The sequence below is a fragment of the Aethalodelphis obliquidens genome, unplaced genomic scaffold, assembly GCF_003676395.1.
Source record: "Aethalodelphis obliquidens isolate GAN/ISIS:26980383/991018 unplaced genomic scaffold, ASM367639v1 scaffold2, whole genome shotgun sequence".
In the NCBI taxonomy this organism is placed as follows: domain Eukaryota; kingdom Metazoa; phylum Chordata; class Mammalia; order Artiodactyla; family Delphinidae; genus Aethalodelphis; species Aethalodelphis obliquidens.
In genome coordinates, this window is record NW_020837946.1 from 73,564,150 (window position 1) to 73,588,702 (window position 24,553).

Consider the following 24,553-nt stretch of genomic DNA (forward strand, 5'->3'; position numbering starts at 1 on the left):
CAAAAAAAAAAAAAAAAAAAAAGAAAGAAAGAAAAAAAGCACAATTTGGACTTAGATATCTAGAAGAGCTGTGGAGAGCTAAGTGTCTACACAGGGAAGCCCCCTGTGCTGGGAAGTGGGGAAGTCTTTGTTGCCAGGGACTCTATTTGTGTCCTTTTTGTTCCAGGGCGCCTAACAAAGGGCTCTAACCCTGGAGCGCTGTAAGACGCAGGCTATGTAGCTCACAGAGTTGCCAGACTTCATAACGCAGTGCTCAGTGGGTTGGTTCTCACTTTTACATGCATAACTTTTCTTGTGAGAAAGTTAAGGGGCATCTTTAGGGTCCAGAAAGTGCAGAATAAAATGTAAAAACAAGAGGGAAAATTGCAAATGCTGGCAAGCAGGGGACCAATAGTGAGCATGGATAAGCCAGAGCTGGAATTGAGGTCGTCCACACATGATGGGAAGCTAAAAAGTTAGACCCTCAGTGGAATGGTGTACTGGGAAAAAACAATTTACCCATTAGCACAGGGGGACAAATGGGAAGCTAGGTTCTCCCATGGGAATCTGAAACCTTACATCAACCTTCATTTTGGTTTGAGATGCCCACTTACACCACTAGCATTGGCTAGGAACACTGATAGAACCCTCAAAGCACAAAAATAAACATAAAAATCTACCAGTTTTGTTACCTCTGGGGTGACTGGCAAGCAAAACATTTCTAGAAGAACAGAATCTCCATCAGAAATCCTCAAAGGAAGCTCTATTCACAATTTAAATTGTGACTAGACAATGACAAGTTTGGGAGGAGACAACCCATCATTAGTAAGTGGGAGCAGTCAGAACCTACAGAAGGAATCCACCACCATGAACTTCAGAGAAAGGGTTAATAAATAGACGTGCACAGAGGTAGAATACTCCTGGAGTTGAAAGAAAGGAAATGCTGTCCCAATTGCTCTCTGGATCTTAACAGAAATAAATATAAACTCCTGTACTTGTAGATTATGCAGAAAATATCTTATCTTCAAATGAATTTGGAAAACTCTGGCTTCAGTACAGTTGAGCAGGTTGCCTTACTCCAGAACTTCTCAGAACCTTCAGTACTGAGTGCAGGTTAATGTTTAGCTCGTGGCTCTGAAAGGCAATGTGGTACGAGAGTTTGCCAAATACATTTGACCACGGAATCCTATTTCTGACTGCACAACTAATAACTTTGCTCAGAACAGTGTTTGGGATCGCCTGGTTTAATTGATTTCTTTGTATTTATTTCTCACAATCCCTTCTTCCAAGCACTGAAAGGCTTAGAAAGAGAGAAAACTTTTCTATCCCTTGTCTCCCCTCTCCTACTTCATATGAAGATCTGTTTCCCTTCCCTTCTTTTGGAAATTACTGGAGAAACTGCTTTCCTTCATATAGGAATGGTCTATGAAGTGCTAAGGAATTGTTATTCTTTATCTCATTGTGAATAGTTTTGAAAACTGGTTTTTAACTTTTGATTTTTTAAAAATTATATCCATGCTTTTATTGTAAACCATGTCAATCTTTTTTTTTAAATTAGGAAGTACACAAGTTTTAAATTATCCATTTTGAATTATTTCATTTCCAATTTAGGAGGTGGGAGTTCCCTATGGTTTATCTCAGAGTTGTTAAACACTAGGCTAGAAGCTGTTTGCTGAGTTTTATCCAACATAAATACAAATTATTGGTGAGGTTCTTTTACTTTTTTATTTTCAAATATTTTTGGTTCAGTGAGAAAAGATTTGTTCTTATTTTTAAAAAGTCAAACTTTCCTCAGTGTGTAGGTTTAAAGAAGGGAAAAATATGGAGCAAGTAAAAAAAAGCTGTGGATTTTATTTTCTTGGAACTTTACATGATTATCTATCCAAAATAATGGTCTAGTTAATCTTACTCTGAATTGTCTGGAGAAAGGTTTTTTGTTTGTTTGTTTGTTTGTTTTAATAGTAATAATACTCCCTACTGGTTGCTTCAGAAGGGAGCAAATGTCATTTTATTAAAATTTGTCTAAGGAAGGCAGCAAATAGGGAGGAAAATAGAAAGAATTTGTTAAAATCATTTAAAAAATATTTTCCACATTTTGTTGTATTAAAACTCAGGCATCAGCATAAGGCTGTTTCATTAGGAGAGCTCTTCAAAAATTTCAAGGGAACTATTATACAAGCTAGCCTCAAAGAGGAGCAAAAGATAGTTTTTTAGTTCCCTCTGGTGGTTAAAGTTCAGTAATGCTCTTGCTGAGATTCTGTGTTGTTAGGACAGGAAAAAATTACTACGGTGATAATTTCTTTTTATTTTATCCTGCTCAGGAAATAGAGTCTTAAAAATGTAAATTTATTTTACAAGCATATTATTTGAACAGTGTATTAACCCAGGTTATTCTTGCTAATGAGTTATCTAAGATAAAATATCAGGTTGAACCATCTGAAGTAGCGACTATTGCATTTTGACCTACAAAGGTGGCAATTATGTCATACACAAACAGATTACATATACTTATTTGTCAGTTGAATTTTATAAAAGCAGAACAAATTCTCAGACTGGTTTCCTCTCTTTCTCACTTTTCTGGGATCTCCTTTATATCATCAAGGGGAATGGCTTTACTAAGTGTCCTTGTCATCAGGAGATTTCCTAGGCAGAGAAAAACTGGGTTTGTACAATCCACTTTCTAGGGAGAACTGAAAAAATATGACCTAAGAAAAGATTAAAAATTTGCATTACAGGACCTCTAGGTCAAGGCTTGACTAACCATCTCTAAACCCAGTCTATGGTAAGTGTTCTCATATCTTGTCATCTTCTTCAAATTAAGCCTCGCTCCTAGAATGGTTTTGAAATGGCTTTTTTTTTTTTTTGCATTACGCGGGCCTCTCACTGTTGTGGCCTCTCCCGTTGTGGAACACAGGCTCCGGACGCGCAGGCTCAGCGGCCATGGCTCACGAGGGATCTTCCCGGACCGGGGCACGAACCCGCGTCCCCTGCATCGGCAGGCGGACTCTCAACCACTGCGCCACCAGGGAAGCCCTGAAATGGCTTTTAGTTTGTTTGTTTTCTCTCTTATTTTTTTTAGAGTTTCTCTCCTTCCTTGACTTTTCTTAGCTTTGTACTCTATCCAACCTATCAAGTTTGGCTTCCTTCCCTTTGGTATGTTACCTTGTGCCCTGGAATTTTCCCTGCTATTGTCTGACAATTTCTGTTATTTTCAATCCCTCTTTGAAATCTCTAAAATTCTAATTAAATCACGGTCATGCCATTGCTTAACCCTACTCAGCAACTTCCAATTACATTCTGAAGAGAGAGAGAGAGAGAGAGAGAGAGAGAGAGAGAGAGAGAGAGAGAGAATCCTTACTCTGCCCGCAAGGACCTGTGTATGCATCTCCTTCCTCTCTCTTCACCTTCATCTGGTGCCATCCTTCCCACCTTCACACCCTGATAACAACATCCATCTTCTTTCCAGTTCTTGAAATCCTCAAACTTTCACCCGTCTTAGAGTTTTTGCACAAAGGGCATCCTCTGCCCACGGCTCTCTTCTTTACAGCTTGGCCAGCGCTTGGTCTTTCAGGCCTGGCCTTCAATGTCTCCACAGAGTTGACTACTCTAAGAATAATTCCTGACTTGTGGCCAGTTCCCTAAATAAAAGCTATTATATTTTTTATTTACAGTTTACTTGCTTATTTGTTTATTATCTTTCTATCCTACCCAACTTTAAGCTCCACAGAGAAGGGATCAAGTCTACTTCATTCATCACCCTATAATCCAGTTCTGAAATACTGCCTGGTTTCTTGACACTTGGTACGTGTTTGCTGAATTAATCAATGAGCATGGCCGCCTGGAAGCCTTCCTCAAGTTTACCCAATGTATGTAGTCCTCAACCACGCTTGGTCTCCTCTGCACTCATATTTGCTGTTTACTTATAATGTAATAATTCATTCTTCCCCATGCATTTTCAAAAGGGTTTTTGCATTGTCTTTTGACGAAGTCAGATTTTAAATTGCTGCTTGAACTTACCACACCACTTGCCCTCACTATGGGAGCCTTCAAGTCTGGAAAAACATTCTCCAAGTACCACTTGAAGCTTTTGCATTTTAGTTTCTTTCGAAGTTCCCGTTGCTGGGTGAGGTTTCCGACATCTAACCCTTGGTCTGTGAGGTGATCCCCATGGCCGTAGAAGAGCTCCTTGTACTCATCAAGCCAGACCTCAGCCACCCTCACCAAGTTCCGCTCCACTGTCTTCATCCGGTCTTTGGGGAAGGAATACGGATTGTCATTTCGGAATATGTGGCCCACTCGGGAACAGGGAATGATCTCAATTTCGCCACCACACATCCACACCTGGAACAATTGGATGACACACACCAATTATCCAGTGATTGTCCACAAATCATGGACAATTAGTGACAAGAAGCCAACCGGCAACTTTTTCCCCCTGTTGAAGTACTACTCTTCACTTCTGAAATCCTTTTCAACAGAAAATTAAACTCAACAGGTTTATTTAGTTTTGTATATTGCTGTGGACCATTTTAGGGTTATTAAAATATATATTTTCTCTTTTCCTATCCTGTATAAATCTTGTTTTTTTCCTAAAAAAATCCTAACAGAATCCCAATGTATGAAATATGTACCATGAGTTCCTGCTTTAGTCAGATCAAGGAAAGGAATATATATTTCCTTTTTTTTTCACTGTCCCCTTCTCACATCTTGGAATGATCTGTATGACTTGTGGCCACAACTGAAGACAATTCTTCCTGATCAAGAGCTCAAAGTAATACCCCTGTCACTATATACACCCCTCTCCATAGGAAAGCAGGCGCTTTGGATGTTCTCCACTATGGCTGCTGCCACCGCTTTCTCAGATATGAATCAATGGTTATATAAATATCCAGAGTTATCTGAGACGTCCTAAGATGCTGTACTATCGCCTGTTGGTGGCCGTCCCTAGTGGCTCTTTTTATCCTTCTGTCACTTGTGCTCTCCAAGATGGCCCGTTACTAAATAATTCCATTATTTCTAATATATTAGAAAAACACATGAGAGTAATTTTGTGTCGAGTATGCATCCCACAGCATTTACATTGAATGGCAGACAGTTATTTCCCCCACATTCAGATGCAGAAACCATGTTGTGAAATATGAGGGAACTCCAATAAATTTCATGAGAGTTATTGATTCTTCCAAATTCAATCTGGAATATGAAGACATTAATCCAGAGGCCTTAATATTTCTGTGAAATTTCCTCCCAGAGGTAGTAACACATCTGATTGTATTAGTAAAATGAAACTGTTTAAAAATGATAAACTCTTAATTGTAAAGAGAATTTGAGAAACACTTGGGTGATACCTTGAAAGAGAGCTCCATATTTTCTCCACCCCAAACGTCGAGCCCAGGATCATATGTTCCCAGTTCAAAAAAGTAATTTTTATCAATAGAAAATAATCCACCTGCCATGACGGGGCATCTACAAAAAGAAAAGTTGGTTTTTTAATCTCGCATGTCATGGGAGCTCAACTTTTAGAGTGGGTTCCCTACTAGGAGGCATTTTAGAATATTTACCAAGTATGGGGAGGTCTTGAAAGAAGTCACACATAGCATCTAAGTGACAAATTCCCTGGTTTATGTGACAGAACTTGATTAGGGTCAGCAAAGATGGGGCCTGGAACTAGGATTCTTACTTGTCCTTTATGCCCTGACACAAATTCTCCAGAGATGTTATTTTTAATAACAGTTATTTAGTGCTGTTTAGGGAAGACCCGGCAGGCACTGCTGTAAGTGTTATATATGTATTAACTCAGACCTCACAAAAATCCTGTATGTAACACTAAGAAACTACAACCCAGAAAAGGTAACAAAGTTTTCTAAGGTCACAGACTGGTAGGCTGTACATCTGGGGTTCAAATTTGGGTGGTCTGGCTTGACTCTATGATTTCTCCCCCGCTATACTGCCTCAACTGTACACAAACTTTACTGACAGCTTGTTATGTGGCAAACACTTTTTAAAGCACTTTATATATAGTATTATCTGATTTAATTCTCAAAACAATCTGAGGTAGATACTTCTGTTTGTCTTAAAGTAAAAATGAGGAAACGGAGACTCAAAGAGGTTAAGAAATTTTTTAAAAGTCACCACTAGTACCTAGTAGAGTTCAGATTTAAACCCAAAGGGTCTGACTCCAGAGCCTTCACTGCTGTTATTGGTCATGGGGAACAGAAACTACATTTGAGTCAGCAGTTAGACAAGGCAGTCATCACTTCCCATGGTGGTCACCAAGGGCTCCCCCTGCTCTGCCTGAGGCTGGCTGAGTGCTCATCCTGCAGGTCTAGACTTTGGGGGAAGTGTTAGGAAGCTCCCACCACTTGGCTTCAGGTCTAAGCTGTGTTCTTCAATCCAGTTTCTCCAGCAATAAAGCCCCAATTATAATTCGCATCCAGCTTCTGTGTCTATTTCTCAATTTATTCACAGAATTTTGCACCCTTCCCATAGAAAGTACAGGATTAGACTCAAAAAGAATTAGAATGATCTCTCTATTACTATTATTTACTCTTAATTTTTACTCATGTTGACTTTAATATTATGTGTGTTTATATAGCATTTATGCAGCACATTTAAGTGGCTTATATTTCTTAGTTTGCAAATCCCAGAGAACAAGAGTAGTGTTTGTGAATTTCCCTGGTTCAGGGCTGGATAGGGTGCAATAGTCCACTGAAAAGGTGAGTTTTTGTTGTGGGAAACTAACTTCTCAGGAAAACATTGTTTGCTTTTGGTCATTTATTGGCTAGAACTGTAATTCTTGGTGTTCTATAGACTGACAGCATATACTTGTTTTGTGGAATTGCTTCCTATGCCTTTATAAAAAAGATATATGACTCCTCCCTAATCTTAAGTTTCACACACTTACCTTATTATATCAGTTTCTTTAATTTTGTGTTTTGCAACAACGTCTGGAGGAATTGTTCTCCAACCAAAGTTCATTGGCCACACAAAGATGCCTCTTTGAAAGTTGTCCACTGTCATGTAACTAGTCCAGGAAAAAAAAGCCAAAGTGCTACCTGAGATCATACACATACACTTAACCAACCCGACATCATGTCTTGTGCAAGTGAATGAAACAAGTGCCTACGCAGATGATTTTAGATCATCACAAACTTTTTAACAACGTTTCAATAAAATGTATGAGTATAATTTGCATCAGTGACTAACTGGCTGAATTGCTCACTTTTAACTTACACTTCTCTTTTAATAATGTTCCAGCCATTTTTGAGGAAAAAAAAACCCACTTAGGAATATATATGTGTACATGTACATATATATATATGTATATATACAGATACCACAAAAAGAAAAACTAATCTTAAGGAAAATAAATATTTGGGGGTTCAGCTGAATAGAAAGAGGAAAGACCTGGACAATGAGTATTAGTATTTATTAGCATTAAGGGTTAAGAATTTGTGATAATCAAATAAACGATTGGATTGATCAGCTTTCATCTCAAGATATCTATCATGTATTTCCATTTATTTAAACAAATAAATTGTGTATTACTTAGATTTGCAAAAATGTACATATTAGGAGTATGACCAGTACTTTCTGCTGCTGGTTAAAACTCACTTAAGTATCTTGTGGAATATGACAATATTACCTCATATCCTTATCATTGATGACTTCAATTACTGGACAGGCTACTTTCTTTCTACTTAAATAAACTCTTTCCAGAAGAGGTTCCAACCAACCAACGTTACATTCCACGTGAGAATCTAAGAATGTCAACACGTCACCTACAGAGCCAGAAAAAGAACAATTATTTGAAAATGCAATACACTGAATGTGTGTACGTCACGTTCAAAGGTCCTGGGGACTGATCCAGAAATGTGGTTGTAAAGGCAGTAGTTTTTTCTTCTCACTGAATTTCTTCCTTGTCTCTCTAATTTCATTCCATAATGACATAAAAGCAATTTTGTTTCTAGCAGTCCCTTGGAGCAAGCATTATTTATGTTTGGAAAAAATTGATCAGCCACTTAGAATGCGGAGCCAAGGCTCTGAAGGGAATATTTAGTATTAAAGTTAGTTGCTTTTGTCCCTTCTAAGGAGGGTGGGTCCCATTAACTCTGGGGTAGAGGACTGGGACTTTGTTTTGCAGAAGACAAGGAAGAGTTTGAGATTCCAAGTTTGGCCTTAGGAATGATGAAGAGGACAAATCGCTCCACATTATAGAAGTGAAAAGGAATTAAAGTGGGGGAACTAGTAACACTAAGAGGTAGTTTTAAAAGGCTTACGGAGGGGGGAATGGGGAGTTGTTTAATGGGTATAGAGTTTTAGTTTCATGAGATGAAAAGAGTGCTGGAGATTGGGTGCCCAACAGTGTGAATGTACTTCACAGTGAACTGTACATTTGAAAAATTGTCTGTCCTTGTTGAGCACAGACCCCCACTTATACTTAGGTGACCAACTTAGGATACTGCTGCTAGCACCAATTAGTGATGGAGATTGTGCTTAGAGTTCCTTGATGAATGTGGACCTGCTGCCCATTTAATTTTACAGAATGATTTATAAGTGATGGTGAAGAAATCATGTGTCTTCCCTGCAGCAGGAACAAGTTGTAGAAATTTACAGAAAGATTGTTGCTCTTCAGGAGACCTGAGAGTTGGCCAGAAGTTAGATGTCACTTGTTCTCCATACACTAAAAGTTAGCCAGAGAGTTACACTTTTGCCTTATTATTTTGTAGAAGACTCTTTCAGACTCTCAGAGAGCCTGACATTACTCTGAGACCAAATGTGGCTAACTCAACTTCTGTTTCTGCATGTCCTTGGATATCTGATCCCAACCTTGCCTGTGGTTTCTCTTCCCTCCTCTCTGAATCCTAAAGGGTAAGTCTTTAGGAAGCAGTAGCTGTCAAGGCCTGTCAGATTCTGGATTCAGAGTCTTACCTTTGATCTCTTTGTTTGGTCAGGCATTCTAGAGAAGATTTTTACACTGGTATCTTTGCTGATCTCTGATTATAGAGACTCTTCAAATCCACCGCAGGCTGCTGCCTATGCTCTACTTGTGAGGTCAGGGGAATGCCTGGGAGAGTTTGGGAGGACTCACTAGGCTGGCCAGCCCTGCTCAGTGCCATCCTTGAATGGTCCCTGAATTACATCCTTGACTAAATCTGGTACAGGACCTCCTGAGTTCCCTTAAACTCTCCACAGGGTTCAGGTGCATTTCAGGGCAGTTGGATTTATCTTTAGATGAGGCTGTTATTAACCCCATCAAACAGACATTTCTGCTTCTTTCCAAACTCAGACATCAGCCCTCCACTAATGCTGCTCAAAGTATGGGCCATAGACACTGCCATCTATAGGGAGATAGGGACAGAAATTGAGAACAAATGTTTTGAAACTTTATAGCAGTTTGCCAGAGTAATTGGTTAATTTATTGTCTATTTCATATACATGTGTGTTATATATACACACACACATATATATAATTATGTATATATCTATATGTGTGTATGTATATATAATTGTGTATATAGCTATTTTTTCCCCATTTCTTTTTTAGGTAATTCATTTTTATTATCATTTATAAAGGTGTCCACAAAAAATGGAAATGAAGAGAAGTCCTTCTGTGATAGTTTGGGAAGTCACTCTCTGCCGCACAGTGGCAAGCAGTTAAGATGCACCTCGCTGAAGTTTTTCAGAGTTGTGCCCCCTTAGTGAGTCATTAAAACAATTTATTGAGATTGGCCAGAATCTAAAAAAAATAAATAAAACAGAAAAGCAGATATTAGAATCGTCATGCATTTCTTAACATGGGTCACGGTCAAAAGAGTTTGAAAGTTACTAAACTAAGGCTGAGCTAATGTGTTCAAGGGTGTTAATGAATGACTGAGAAACAAATTTACAATTTTACATTTGGATTTACTAAATTCAAAGAAATCATTTTATGGTGTAACTATAAGTTATTGAGAAGGCCAATGGCAATAACTTTGATCAAGTTCATTGCACCCCTTCTGAAGGTGGCCTCTCATACTGTCTAACAATTTGGGCTGTTCTGGAGATCATTACCAGCAGGCCTTGTGCTCCAGGCAGGCAGAGAGACAGTTTTTATAAGCAGCACAGTTTTGGTCCTGTATTCATCAGCTTTCTCTATATGGATGTGTAATTTTCATCTCAAACTGAGATGGGCAAAATCAGAGCTCAGTTGCAATCCCAAACCTGTGCCTCTGGTCATAGCCCCACCATCCACCAACTTGTTCAGATTCCAATCCTAGGGGTTTTTTTTGACTCCTCATATTAACACTCTCTTCACATCTTACCTGATGGCAAGTCCTGCAGGCTCTGTGTCCACAGTAATTCTAAATCTGACCACTTCCTCTATCTGCCCTGGTACATTTCTGGTACCTGGACAACTACAGTAGCCTCCTAACTGGTCTCCCTATGTCCTCTCTGACTTCCCTAATGTCTATTCTCTACAAAATGGCCAGAATGAGCTTTTAAAATGTAAGTCAGACAATTTTATTCTACTTTTTAATGTCCTTCATTGACTTCACATTATACCAAGAATATCGCCTGCATTTCTTGAGTGACTCAGAAAACTTTACAGAAGACAGCCTTTGCCTTTCTCCCCCAATGCATCTCTTACCACTCCCTCCATGGTCAGCATCCGTCAGCCATAATAAACTTCTTTCTTTAATTTGAATATGCAGAGCTTGTTTCTGCATTGAGACATTTGTATTTCTTGTTCCTTTTGCCTGGGAATGTTCATCACACAGATCTCAGCTCAAAAGTTATCCACTTGGACTATTTCTTGACTATTTTATTTTTGTATCATTTGTGGATAATGACTTTCCAAAGGAAATCAAATGGAGAATTTCATTAAATTTTTCCAAATGCAGTCCATAATTAAGAATCTTAGCTGTCACAATGCCCGTTTTGGTGTGATGTGCTTGTTGTCAATTTAAAACTTCCATTACAGAGAGAAGAAATTTGTTAGCAAACCAATGGGATAAGAAAAGTTCCAAATCTGGGGTCTAGTTGCAAGACAGTGAAACTCTGGTGAGCAGATAATTCAGCTTCAGACAATGCTTGAATCCAAGCTGGTGGAGGTCTGCAATGCTATGGCTTATAGGAGCAGAGTGGTGGCTAAATGTCTAGAAGCAACAAAATGTAGTAGAAACAAGTGTAGGTTCTAAAGCCAAGGTTTCTGGGTTCTAATCCTGGCTCTACCACTTACTAGCTGGGAGAACTTGTCATAACTTCAGTGTGCCTCCTTATTCTCATCTATAAAATGAGGGAAATGATTGTATCTACTTCATAGAGTTACTGTAAGGATTAAATCAATTAATATAGAAAGTGTGTAGAATGGTACCTAGTACATAAGGTCAACTATTATTATGGGGTACAAGTGCATCCAGAGAGGATGTGAAAATGAACTAAAATGTTTGATGCTATTTTTAGAATACTTATGGAGAGAAAAGATATACCTTCTCCCCCTTCACCCACTAATACCCACACACTAAAACGAGGTGAGGAAAAGAAGGCATGTTACTCTTTGGGAAGAGAGGGCAATTGGAAAAGCAGACAAAAGTCAGGGGAGAGATAATTAATTCTGAAGTTCTCAAAACCGATGGGGTCAGGTCAAAAAGTCACAGGCTTAAAGGGGTGCCTAGTGGTCAAATTTGGGATGATTTGAGCACACACATACAAATATGAATACTAATACTAATGCTGATAATATACACATTGACTTTTTCAAGGCATAAATCCATAGTGAAGTGGGCATAACAGGGGGTTAGAAAGGAGGAAGAGAAAGAGGGAGAGAGGGGAGGGAGAGGCAAAGAGAAAAAGAAAAAGAGAGATGTCTTCTTTACAAGTTGAATGCCAGCTCTAAAAGAAGAAGGAATGAGAGATTTAGAAAAACAGTTTTGCAGTCCTCAGTGTAATAATTGATTCAAGCAATGATCATCAATGGCTGCTAGATTATTGGATAAAATGTTTTGAGGGCAGACTTAGAGAATGAACTTATAGTTACCAGAGGGGGAAGGGTGGTGGGGAGGGATAGACTGGGAGTTTGGAATTGACATGTACACATTGTTAAACTTAAAATAAAACGCCTTTCCATAAGAAATTTTAAAATATAAGAAAGAATGTTAGCAGTGAAAAAAAATGTTGTGAGGAAACAGAATACTCACATGGATCAAAGTATCACCCACAAATTACTTCCTACTCTGAGGAGAACTCTAGCTGTCAACATCTTAGCCAAGTGCTTAAAATTATTATCACCAACACTGGGACGACCTGGCATCGTGTCTCTTGATTTGAAGCGATAAGATGTTCACAATTCCCATCACCTATGTAATAGAATTCTATATACTATTCATGAAAAACATCCTGTGAGATAACAGTGAGAACATTTCCGAACACGGTCAATTGCACGAAGTAAATGGCCTGTACTCTTCAAAAAAAAACAACTCAAGGGTAAGTAAGCAATGTATGTGGACTTGTCTATTTTAGACTGAGAGACTAGGAAGACCAAGCAACCAAATGCAGTGCATGACACTGAATTCGATTTCTAATTTCAAAAGTGAGAAACAGTTATTAAAAATGGGGGAGCAATGAGGAAATTGAAAAGATCATTTATTAGGTGATATTTAGATGATGAAAGTCGTGCTAATGTAAGAGAATGTCTCTATTCTTCAGAGATGTCTACTGAGGTACTTAGAGATATGGTGTCATGATGTCAAAGTTCAGAAAAAGAGTGTATGTATGTATGTGTCTGTGTGTGATGAAGCACGTAAAACTTTGTGGCATGAAATGATGGATATATGAGTGTTCACTGTATTATTATTTCAAATTTTCTGTATATTTGGGAAACAAACTAAAATAAAAATGTAACCAAAACAAAAAATTAGAAGCTTCTTACCTGTTGCATTCTGTGCCCCTGCCAGCCTGGCTCTTATTAAGCCATGTCTCTCTTTGAGGTGAAGAATCCGAACTTTTGGAAACTGAGACATGTATTTATCCAAGTTATCTTTCAGATAGTCTATATCAGGGAAAGGATAGACAAGGAAACACTTTAATTAATGAGATCTGGACAATACCAGAAGTGCCTCTTCAATATCAAATTCCCAAAGCTATGACATTTTCTATAGTCACTAAACTTTATTCTTTGAACTATGATGTCATTTTCTTGGATGGATTTTTCTCTGGGTTCAATACTCTAAGCTCTCCGTTTTCCCAAAACCCGAATCCGTCTTTTCAGTGTAGCCAAGTTACCGAGAGGAGGGCTTGCCTTTTCTGAGGACTTGTCAGGACAGGTACAAATTTACCTTGAAATAAATAAAGCTCAGGTTTCTGCACAAACTTTTCCCCTTGCTAAGGCCCCTTCTAAGACCTAGGGGAGAGTCTAAGCATTGTATGCAAACTGGAAATCTTGCAAAAGAAATATATTGTAACTGGAATTGGCTAAGACCACTGTCACTTCCTACTATGACACCCTCTCTATCACACCTCTGCTCTCTTGCTCTTTTGGGGGGTTTTGTGGGGTATATTTATGTAGCTTGCAGTTACTTCTATGTGCAATTAAGTTATTGACATATCCCAGGTAGGAATGGCTTCTAGGAATACTTCTGCTGGTCACTTTTCTACTAATTGTGAATTCTTTTTCTTAAAGAGGACCCCATAGAAGCTATGGGTCCCACGAAATCCGAATAGGCCATTCCTAAAGGGACTATTCTCTGCTTGGTAACTAGATGCTATTTCTGTTTATGCTATCGAGGCCACTTCTTAAAATTTTCAACCAGTTTTCCTTAGGTATCTCCCTGCTCCTGGAGCTCAGTGTGACCCTGGTAGGTACTCTGAGGCTGAGGGAAATGGCTCCTGTCCTTGGGGTCATGACCAGGGCTAAGCTGCTCTATTAAGATTGTTGTCTCTTTGCTGCTTTCTAAAATTTTCTGAAGTGGGCTGCATTTTGGGAATTTGTAATGTGGTGTAGGACCTCTGGCAGTCATGGGACCATTTACATAGACAATTGTTTTCACAGTCCAAAGGGAGAGATTCTTCACTGTAATAAACACAAAAGTAAAGACAGTGGTGGATTCTGCCTTTGAACTCTGTTGGAACCTCATTTTTCTTGCCCCTTTGGCAATTTGTCTTCTCAACACTTAGCTGAACATATAATAGGCTTGGCTCTTGAAGAAGAGAACATAGGCCTTCCATTTCATTGTTTACTATAACTCTAGCTATTATCAGTAGGAAAGGCATCCCGTTAATTATGGAGTTTTTGCTTGTTAGATTCCATAAAAAGTTATTTATGCAATTGTAGAGAACATCTTATGGTCTCTGGAACTTCAAGGAGCTGTAGTTAGAAAATCACGTCTACATGGCAGAGAAGTCATAGCTAAAGGGAAGTCTGCAGTGGCTAGTTGAACAAGGCCCTGGATAGTTGAGCTGAATTTCTGTTACCCATAGACGTTTGGACTTAGGCCTCTAAGGCACAACATGAGAAAATGATTTGGCATTTGTAAAATGTTTATGCTTTATCAAATTATCCTGTAATTTTTGTACTTTCCATCCAAACTGCTATTGCCTCATATCAAAGTTTGATTTTCCAGGGGGTAGTTTTCTTACCTTTGGTGCTGAAGTCATCCACCAGTAGAATCTCCTTGATGAGGTGCGGAGGAGAGCGGTTGAGGACACTATGAACAGACCTCAGGAGAGTGGACCACACCTCATCCACAAAGCACATGATGACACTGGTGGTTGGGAGGTTACTGTGTACAAGTTGCTCTGCACACCTGGGCCATAACACAAGCAGAGCACAAAAGATGTGCCAACAAGATCCACAAGGTGGTTTTAAAAGTCACAGAGTGCAATTGCGTGTAAATACACACACACTCACACCATCTATCCATCTATCTATCTATCTATCCATCCATCCTTCCATCATCTATTTATATCTTTATCTTTATATCTATCTATCCATAAGATGATTTTCTCATGTGCTTTTGTTGGGGAGAGTTATAAACAAAATAATAGAGCAGAGGAAGGATACCAAATGACAATTGTTGTTATAAGAGGCCTAGACATGCCAGACATGAGAATGGCCTGTGGAGGCATTACCCTGCAGTGGAAAGGATATAGCTTTTGCAGGTAGTTAAAACACTACTTTGAAGCCCACAGCCAATATTTCTCAGATATTTGTCTATTGATACTTTACTTAATCTCTCTGTGCCTCAGTTTCCTCATCTGTAAAGTGAGGTAATGGTTCTTACTGAAGAGAGGTTTACAGTTTAGTGAGAATGCACACTAACACAGTTTCTGGGCACAGGAATTCACCAAATGGTAGCTATTGCTATCCTAATTAGGTTATATACCACAAGAGAACATGCCTATTCTCTTATTTAATGTTACTTAATTAACGTTAATTCAGCTAATGCTACCAAGTAGCTTATGATTGCCTTCCCAGTTGGCCTTCAGCCAAATGCCAAAGAAAATATTCTTTCCCACTGCATGTGAATGTATTTATGGATATAGATGATATGTGTTCTATACTGATTAAACTCTTAAATAGCTAGCTTCTCTATCTATTTAAGGGGTCTTTGCTGAGACCCTCTCTGCTACAGGGTAGCCACAGTTGAAATAATTTTGCTGGCATGGAAGTGAGACAATGGCTACAGTGGGAGTTGGTATTCAGGTGGGTTGTAATTGGTCTTGGGACTTCTCCATGCCCTGAAGTGCATCGTGCCTCACTGCTGACATTCTCCCATCTCCCACCTGAGTAACTCTTCACAGGATGGAACCCAGGGGAACCTCACAAAGAGTGTTTGCCATATTTCTAACGCAGCTACTCTTAGTAATGTGATCATTAAATTACAATGATCATAAATAAATATTATCAGCCTTCTGCATTATTTCATTTTAAACCTCAGACTAACAGCATCTCTTCCCCTTTTTATAGAATAATTGAAATCATGGGGAGTCTAGTCCATGATTATACTGTTAGTAAATGGCAGAGTTGGGACTCCAGCTCTGGTCCAGTTTGGCTCCAGAAATAACTATTCAGGAAATATTAGGTCCACAAGAATAAAAGCGGCTGGCTGTAGATGTGGCATTTTGTGGGAGCAGGTACTTCTGCCAGACAACATAACTACACTGTGCTTAGTCTGAAAATAAGAAATAGATGAGAGTAAAAGCCATAGAAAAAAATACATTAGAATGGCACTTTGCAGTTGGTAAAATACTATTATGTACATAGTTAACTTCAATCTTTATAACAACTACTTGAAATATATACTATTATACTCTTCTTCAAATAGAGCAGACTGAAGCTTAAGAAGTCAAATGAACTACCAAATTTAACATCCTTCACTGGAAAGAATGTATATGAGAATGTGAACAAATAGTTTAATCCAGATCTAGGTCATCAGAGAAAATGAGGTAAAAAGGAAAGTGGTAGAGGATTTTGAAGGTACTGGGGAAGTAGGGTTAAATATTCCATCTTGGGCTCTAAGTTGGGAAAGAGGAAGTAAAGCTAAGAGGAGTTTATTGGCCTGAGTGAAAGGAAGAGTATAGAAAACATCAGTGACCTCCTGTGACTCTCTCATCTCTAATTTTATAGTGTAAATGAATGGGAAATGCACATTTCACACATAAATATTCTTTACAACATTTGGTCCTGAAAAAAATAAATCAATTCTAAAAAGGAAGTATATATAAGTCCATGCCACTCTCGCTACTAAATGTAAAATAGCTAGCTAGTGGGAAGCAGCCGCATAGCACACGGAGATCAGCTCGGTGCTTTGTGACCACCTAGAGGGGTGGAATAGGGAGGGTGGGAGGGAGACGCAAGAGGGGCTATGGGGATATATATATATGTATAGCTGATTCACTTTGTTGTAAAGCAGAAACTAACGCACCATTGTAAAGCAATTATACTCCAATAAAGATGTTAAAAATATAAAATAGAAAGGAAGGGTCAGCTGCACAAATTCTGCCTGAGCCATCTGAATCAGCAGGCCTTAGCTGTGAAGTCCTAGAGCTGCTTATTATTAAAATTAGGTCGACTTTAGAAACATCTAGTTACAAATGAAAATACATTGGGCAGAGTGAACTAAGCAGGCTAACTCATGTTATATAACAAGGAAGATGAACCTTCTCATCTTATAAAACAGTCGATTTTTTTGGCCTCTTTTAGAAGAAAGTTCTAAGTGGTAATGTGAGCCAGTCTGAAATTGGAGGTTGAAAGAATGCTCGGGGATTTGAGAGGTTTGGGGAAGGCACCTCCCTTCACCAAATACCTGCTCCTTCTTTCCTCCTTTCCTCTCCATTATCTGTTGTGATGCCTTACTTTCCCCATCAGGAGTCTATATAGGTAGATCAGGAAGGATTCCACTAGATCCAATGTGGATTTCTATCCCAGGAAATAGTACCTCTGCCAGTTATGGACAAATATATATTTTAGATGCATTTGAGGAATCACATTGAAGATGACCCTGTGGAAGATTATGCTATACAGATCATACTGGTGCCTGGAAAAGGGGGTGGCATTAAAAGATGGGGAAGAGGGGCACAGAAGGATATGTGAGAGGTTTCAAATACAAAGTTTCGTAGTGTGTCTTGGTTTGGGTGGCTGAGATGCCAGGCTACTCTATCATTTATAGGTACCTGGTTTCCTGCATTACTAAACAGGTTAAACATGTTTCCAGGTGTATAGAAAACCCAGCATGCTTGTTTTGTTCAAAGGCACAGTGGGTCAGAGAGGAAAGACTTTCAGCCTTATTAACTCTTGCATCATTCTTACACACGGACTGTCATCTACTTCCCATAGGTGGTGAAACTGTTTCAAGTTATCCCACATTGACCCAACTAAAGCAAATTTCCTCTCCTCCAGTTTGCCCATTGGAAACCTTTCTGCCATATTGGAGGGAGGAGTTGCAGCTCAAGTCAAGTCTAAGTTAAATGCAAGCTATTTCTGAGTTTGTAATCTTTTTTGAGGTTAAGAATTCATATTTGTATTGTATATGCCCAGTCATCACACAAGTGAGGTATTTAGAGTCTACAGGCCTTGTGCTATACTTTAAAATTAACCCAACCTGTAACCTGTATGTTTGGGGGAAGTCTAGACTGAGATTACTGTAGTCTGTCCAGGTACTAAAAATAAAGGGGGATTCTAACGTGGGGGGCTCCACTGTCCTGCACAAAGTGGGTCCACTACTGTGTGGGAGAGAAACACTCTGGACTTGAGGAAGATGACTAAATACCGAGACCTTTCTGATACTTATTGGCTGCATGCCTATGGGCAAGTCACGTAACTTTTCAGAACCTCAGTTTCCTCGCTGTTAGGATGAAGATTGCAACACCTTCATCACTGAATGTCTGTAAAGATTTGATGAGATGATGGAGATAAAAATATTTCTGTAAGTTCCATGGTAAAAAACCCGTGCCAGGTCCTATGATTATGCAAAAGCACATGCACCCATTTTGACTGCACGCACTGCCCTTTTCCCAGGCCGTCCTTTAATCCAAATCTATCAAGGGCTCATCATTTACCAAGAGACTCAGAAAGTGATGCGTTTTGCCTTCTTGGCTTGTACGTGCTGAAGGCTCAGCCACTAACCTGATTTGTATGTAGCCTATCGAATAAAGAAGGTTTTAAATCAGACGATTGAGGAAATGATAATATTCCCTCATGTCTATGAATTTTTCATTTTTATTCCAAAACAGTCAAAATGGACTATGTGGGTCAAGTCTCAGTGTTCACAGGTTTGAACAGAAGGTCGAGGAGAATATTTTCTCAGCTTCTATTTGCAATTCAACTACTGCCTCAGTGTGAGCCTTCAGGGGCCTTTCCTCTCCAAGCTCTGGTATCTTTGGGAGGATCAGAAAGAGAATAGAGCATCTAGATGAGGAGCTCTGTCCAGAATTATATTCTTTTCTGCAAGACCTTAGAATTACTGAAGCTTCTTTTCCTCTCACTGATAAGAGGGTATAGTGATATAAAATTTTTACTTTTATGTTTTGTTCTTTCTAGGGTAGACTAGCCCTGACATTTAGTCAGAATTGCCTGACTACTAAGTTAGAAGTTTTCAGTCACACTCAGCACCCGTACTCCAAAGGCTGAAGCTGTGTTTCCTGAGGTAACTGCCTACCCATCAAAGCTACTGGACTCGGGCTTAGAAATATAAGCCACCAGCATCAATATTCACCAGTTCAACAATAGTCTGTTTTGAGCAGGCAGCTGTCAGAGTGAGGTAGGGATGGGAGGGAGAAGAGCAGGAGGTGGGGGCTTCCCTGGTGGTGCAGTGGTTAAGAATTCGCCTGCCAATGCAGGGGACACAGGTTCGAGCCCTGGTCCGGGAAAACTCCACATGCCGTGGAGCAACGAAGCCAGTGTGCCACAACTACTGAGCCTGTGCTCTAGAGCCCGTGAGCCACAACTACTGAGCCCACGTGCCTAGAGCCCGTGCTCCGCAACTAGAGAAGCCACGGCAATAAGCCCGTGCACCACAATGAAGAGCAGCCCCCGCTCACCGCAACTAGAGAAAGCCCACGAGCAGCAATGAAGACCCAACGCAGCCAAAAATAAACAAATAAAAATAATAAATGAAATTAAAAAAAAGAAAAAGAGCAGGAGGTGGTGTGATGTGGCAGAGATAGTTCTGGGTGGAGGTTAGGGCACCTTTCAGGTAGTTCTGTCTCTCCTGGGGTCTGTGACCTTGGACAAGTCACTTCCTTCCTCAGACTTCTCTGTAACGCAGGGGACAGGATTAGAGTTCTCCTGAAGCTTCATCTAGTATGAACTTTCGGTGAGGCTCTATGTAATTTTAGCCTCATAAGTGCTTCCCTCTGGGTCATGAGAGCCAGAGCAAAGGTAAATTAAAGTGTTGTTTTGGGCTTTAAATCTTTGAACATTTTCTCTCTGGTCCTTAGAAGCACCTTAACAAGGTCCTGCATGATCTGGACTCTGCTTACTTCTATGGTCTCATTTCTACCCTCCCTGCTCTCCCCAACCCTATGTCAGATTTCCCTCAGTTTCTCAATAGATTATTCTTTTTACCCCCTTTCCCATGTCTCTAACTCCCTCCCCCTTCAGGTTTCAGATGAAACACTTCTGCCCTCTCTCAGGCCAGGCTCAGCCTTTCTCTTCCTTGTCCCAGTAGTTTACTCTGCTTCCGAAGAACGTTTTCATGTGTTTGCCTTGAAGGCAGGACCCACGCTCAGATGTTAGATTGCAGAGTAGGCAGGCACTCAGAGATATTTGTCCACTGCTGAGCTGTGGTTGTTGGGCAGTTTTATAGAGTCACCTTTGCTTAGTGCTGTATAGAAAATGATTTCCTGTAAATTTTCTCCCTGACAAGGTACCTGACGTGCACAACTAATTCCCCTCGTATACCTCTGACCCTATCCCCCTCCCTGCAGCTACCCACCCCAAGTATAAGGAAGAGAGATGTTTTACTTTCTGCTAAAGTCATATGATTATAAGGAAACAAAAGAAAGAGGAGCTGTATCCTATGGAAAGAGCACTAGAATTAGAAGTCAGAAAATTTTCTTGCTGGGACAGCAGACCTATCAGTTAATCTTTTAGAACCTCACTTTTCTCATCTGTAAATCATATGAGAGGTAGTATGTCTTTCATAGTATTGTTGTGAGGATTGTTTAGAATAAAAAACCTCCACACACAGATAAAATCTACACACACACACACACACAATCACTGCCTGCAACATAAATAAGAACCTTTTTGGTGAGGCTCAGCAAGGGGCAGATCCCCTTTATTCAGAGAGGCTTGGCAAACCCAGGAGAGGTAGAGGTGTGGATGGTCACTATAAGGGCAGAGCAGGTGGGGTGGGGAGAGAGCCAACCTGGTGTGGTTGAATCATTGCCGAGTGAAGAAAAATCAGAAGACTGAGGGTTGGATCCCAACCCTACCATTCATGAGCTGTGAGTCCCTGGGCAAGTTACCTTTCCCTGTGCTTTTTTCCTCATCTGTAGCACTTTATCAATCTGGCATGGCTGTTGTGAGGATCAAACACAATGACGTACATGGAGAATGGAAGGTCCCAGCTGCCAGGCTCGTGACAGGCAGTGAGCAAACAGGCGTGGAATGAAATGAACGGCCACCAACTGCATTGCCTGCCGCAATGTGAAACCTCAGCTTCCTCTCTAAGTCTCAGCTTCTCTACAGGTGAAGCTGGGACAGCGACAGTACCTGCCTTGAAGAATAATTTTAAGGAACAAATGAGAAGGCAGGTCATAAAGGCCTTTTAAAATACTGTACTCAAGTTTCTTTGCACTGATCCTTCTCACACATACCTGTACACCAACGTTTTAGAAGTGGGGCCAGTTTAGAAGATGTTTTAGTTTCGAATAATATAGATTTGTTTTAAACATAGAGGAGACTCTAAAAAGCTCCCTTTATTCTGAAAGCAAACAACAAAACAGAGCTTCTAAACAAACATTGCTCTTTTTCCCCCATTTTCTGAACCTTGAGCAAAAAAATGTTCCCTTCTTGAGAGGCTCTTCTCTGAATGGGTCACCCAGGACAGCCCAACAGGGAGTTATTTTCTGGGACAAGAGTACTCGAGGCTGTATCACCATAAGAATTTGATAAATAATTTTATGATGGTTAAACTGGGCCCTGGATGAGGTGTGTAAAAAAGAAGTGTACACAGGTTCGAATTTCTACATTCACTAATTCCTCTCTCGCATAAATACTTCTAGGTCTCTGGTGGTATTTAGATGACAAAGTCACGGATTTGCTTTCACATGTCTCAGTTTTACATCAATTAGGAACTGTTTTCTTCTCTTCGAATCAGTAGCAGAAGTGTGTTTTATATCCTCTGGTCATCTCTCTCCTTATCATTCCCCTAGTTGTGGGGAGAGTGTGATAAGTAAAAATGTCAAAAGCTCTACAGTCATCTTTTGGCCACATTTAACCTTTGTCTTGTTATGGTCTAGCCTGCACCCTTTAAACAAAGTTTGCTTTATATTTCCAGCTTCCTGATACAACTTTTTAGTGAAACAGCACACTGTGCTCTAACACCCACGCACACACTAATGTGCATATACACATACACACACCCAATTCAAAAGCAACATTGCTTTGTGTACACTCATGGAAGAGAAGGCAGGAAATAACCCTTTTAAATCCATCTTGTGAGATTTATTTTTTCCCCTGCCCTTGTTCGGTTTCTCAGGGAGGTCTCAGAGCTTTTCCAGTCAATTTTAGATGATGTTTTTCTATCACTGTTAGTCACAAAAGCTATCTCATTTCACCAATTAAAATACTAATCTTATGTAAAACTAAGGACATTGAACTTCATATAACAGTAAAGTTTCTCTTTTCTCTCAGCCTGATACACACATCTAGAAGCACGAAGTTTGGAAGGCTATGTGGTCAGTTTACTTTCAGTAATTCATTAGTTGTGGTTTTTGACCTCACTAGATTGGGAGAGTAGGGGAGAGGTGGAAATGTAGGTTCTATAAAGGTTTTTCTTTCCCCTCAGTAAATTGGACTGGTTTGTGGCAAATGCACGGTGCTATCTTTTGCTTTTCATATGTGCCGAAAGAAAGCTCTCTTTAGCTGTGTAGGAAGGAATCAGATCATTGGTTGACAGTCCCAGCTCTGGGCTAAGAGAACAGGCCCATTCTAGTTGCTTTATTGAGGGGCTTGCCAGAGTACTGTAGGAAAAGCAAAGCGTTAAAATAAACAATTGGCTAACATCGTGATGACACAGCAGTGCTAGAAGAGCATGCTGTAATTCTTACTGTCCTCTAAAAAACTAAATATTGGCAGCAAACATGTCTTTGAGTCATTTTTCTCTAAATACAGATTCAGGAAGTGCACTCTTAAAATAAGTTCATTTTTGGAGTTACATCTTCACTCTAGCTGCAGGCCACAGGACAGACTTCTCTAAGTAGAATTGCTCTGCATTTCCAGTAGCTAGGAAATGTTTTACCAAAGCCTGTGTGTACGTATTGATTATTGCTGGCTAAAACAAACTTCAATAATTAATAGTAAGCACTGCAAGGATTAGCTTTTTATAAAGAAAGGGTTAAATATGGAAACTTGAAATAACCGTCAAAACAGTATTTTATCTGAAGCATATTTTATAGGCAAAAATTCTAAGCAAAATGAAATTATATTTTATTTACTGGCATAAAACATTCTCATAAATAAGATAAGGAGATTTTCAACCATTGAAAGTCAAAACATTAAAATGACAAACCAAACAACAACAAAAATATGAATTAATGAATGAACATGAATTAATGAATAGACAATAGTGTTAGAATAGGATGTATTTACCTTAAACGAGACACCAACATATTCCGTATATTCAAAATGAAAAATTAGGAAGTCATTATTAATTTGTAAAATGACTTCTTGCAAGCCTAATTTGAATAGTTATCTATCATTTATTTTTTTAAAAATAGTATCAGTATTCAAAAATCATTTCAGAGAATCTTATCTTTAAAACCATATTGTGTAAACTTGTATCTTGTGAGTCCACAGCACTGTGCTCAGTGCCAAATGGATACAAAATAAAGTAAAAGACAGAGTTTCCTTCCTAAGCTTAGAATTTCACTGAGAAGTTGAAACAGATTCTCAAGGCCACGGTTAGTGAAGGGCACACAGCAAGGAGTGTTTCAGTAACCAGGAGAGTGCATTAATGGTCATTGGAATTTAGAGGTCACAGCCAAATCATGGTCTAGATGGAGGTAAGATACAATTAGATTTTGAGCAATGTCAGGTTAAGATGTTCTAGGAGAAATGGTGACGACTGTGAAAGGTGAGGATGGGGGGAAGCCGTGGGAAGGGACCAGTTAAGAAAAATATCAGTGGATGGTAACAAACGTGATGAGTAGAGAAAGATAATAAGACTATCCTTATGCTGAAGGCCCACATTAGAGAGCATGTCACATGCAGCAAGCGATAGCCACACAGCAAGGGTCAGAAATCAGGGTGGCACTGAAAAGGACAGTGAGAATAATGCTAATGACAGAAAGGAGTTTTTGTGCTTTTGGAAAAGGCCAGGACCATATCTCAACATCTCAGAAATGGTTCTTTGGGACTCAGGAGAAAAGGAGAGAAGAGCAGTTTTGGAAAAGAGAGTCTGATTTTAGAACAAGAGCAAGTGAAGTTGTCCTGGGAATGCTGCTTCTCTCTTCTCCTTCTCAATGTCAACCTCATCCTAGCATATCGGTTAAATCATCATCCTTAAGAACTATTAACTACTTATTATCTTTACTGAGGGGACCTAAATTTAAACAAACATACTAGCAAATCTATGGTTTTTATCCTTGTTTTGGTTCAATGTATATTCAATAGCCAGTTATGATACGTCAGTTATACTGTGTTAATCAATCCATAACATGGATTTGGGGGGAATGAAAGAAGCAGTAAGGGAGATATTTCCCAGAACTCTTAAAATTTAAAGGTTCCAGTGGGTTGCTACCATAGCTAATTTTAAGGCCAGTCCTTCGGCATTCTAATAGATTCTTTCTCTCTCCCTTTTCTTTCTTTCTTTCTTTCTTTCTTTCTTTCTTTCTTTCTTTCTTTCTTTCTTTCTTTCTTTCTTTCTTTCTT

At 39.4% G+C, this 24,553-nt stretch overlaps 1 protein-coding gene across 2 annotated transcripts in view; it reads right to left on the reverse strand.

The window, feature by feature from the left end:
- The window catches only part of GALNT5 (polypeptide N-acetylgalactosaminyltransferase 5), a 37,460-nt gene that overhangs the window by 8,177 nt on the left and 4,730 nt on the right, over positions 1–24,553 (reverse strand). The window contains exons 1-7 of one of the 2 annotated variants that reach the window (XM_027115373.1): positions 20,393–20,435; positions 14,593–14,760; positions 12,887–13,006; positions 7,622–7,757; positions 6,881–7,000; positions 5,325–5,442; positions 3,997–4,320 (exon numbers count right to left, since the gene is read on the reverse strand). In XM_027115373.1, the coding sequence (XP_026971174.1) occupies positions 3,997–4,320; positions 5,325–5,442; positions 6,881–7,000; positions 7,622–7,757; positions 12,887–13,006; positions 14,593–14,760; positions 20,393–20,435 (1,029 nt within the window). Of the gene's footprint in view, positions 1–3,996; positions 4,321–5,324; positions 5,443–6,880; positions 7,001–7,621; positions 7,758–12,886; positions 13,007–14,592; positions 14,761–20,392; positions 20,436–24,553 lie in introns of those variants that run through there. The other variant, XM_027115365.1, reaches the window with a different exon arrangement.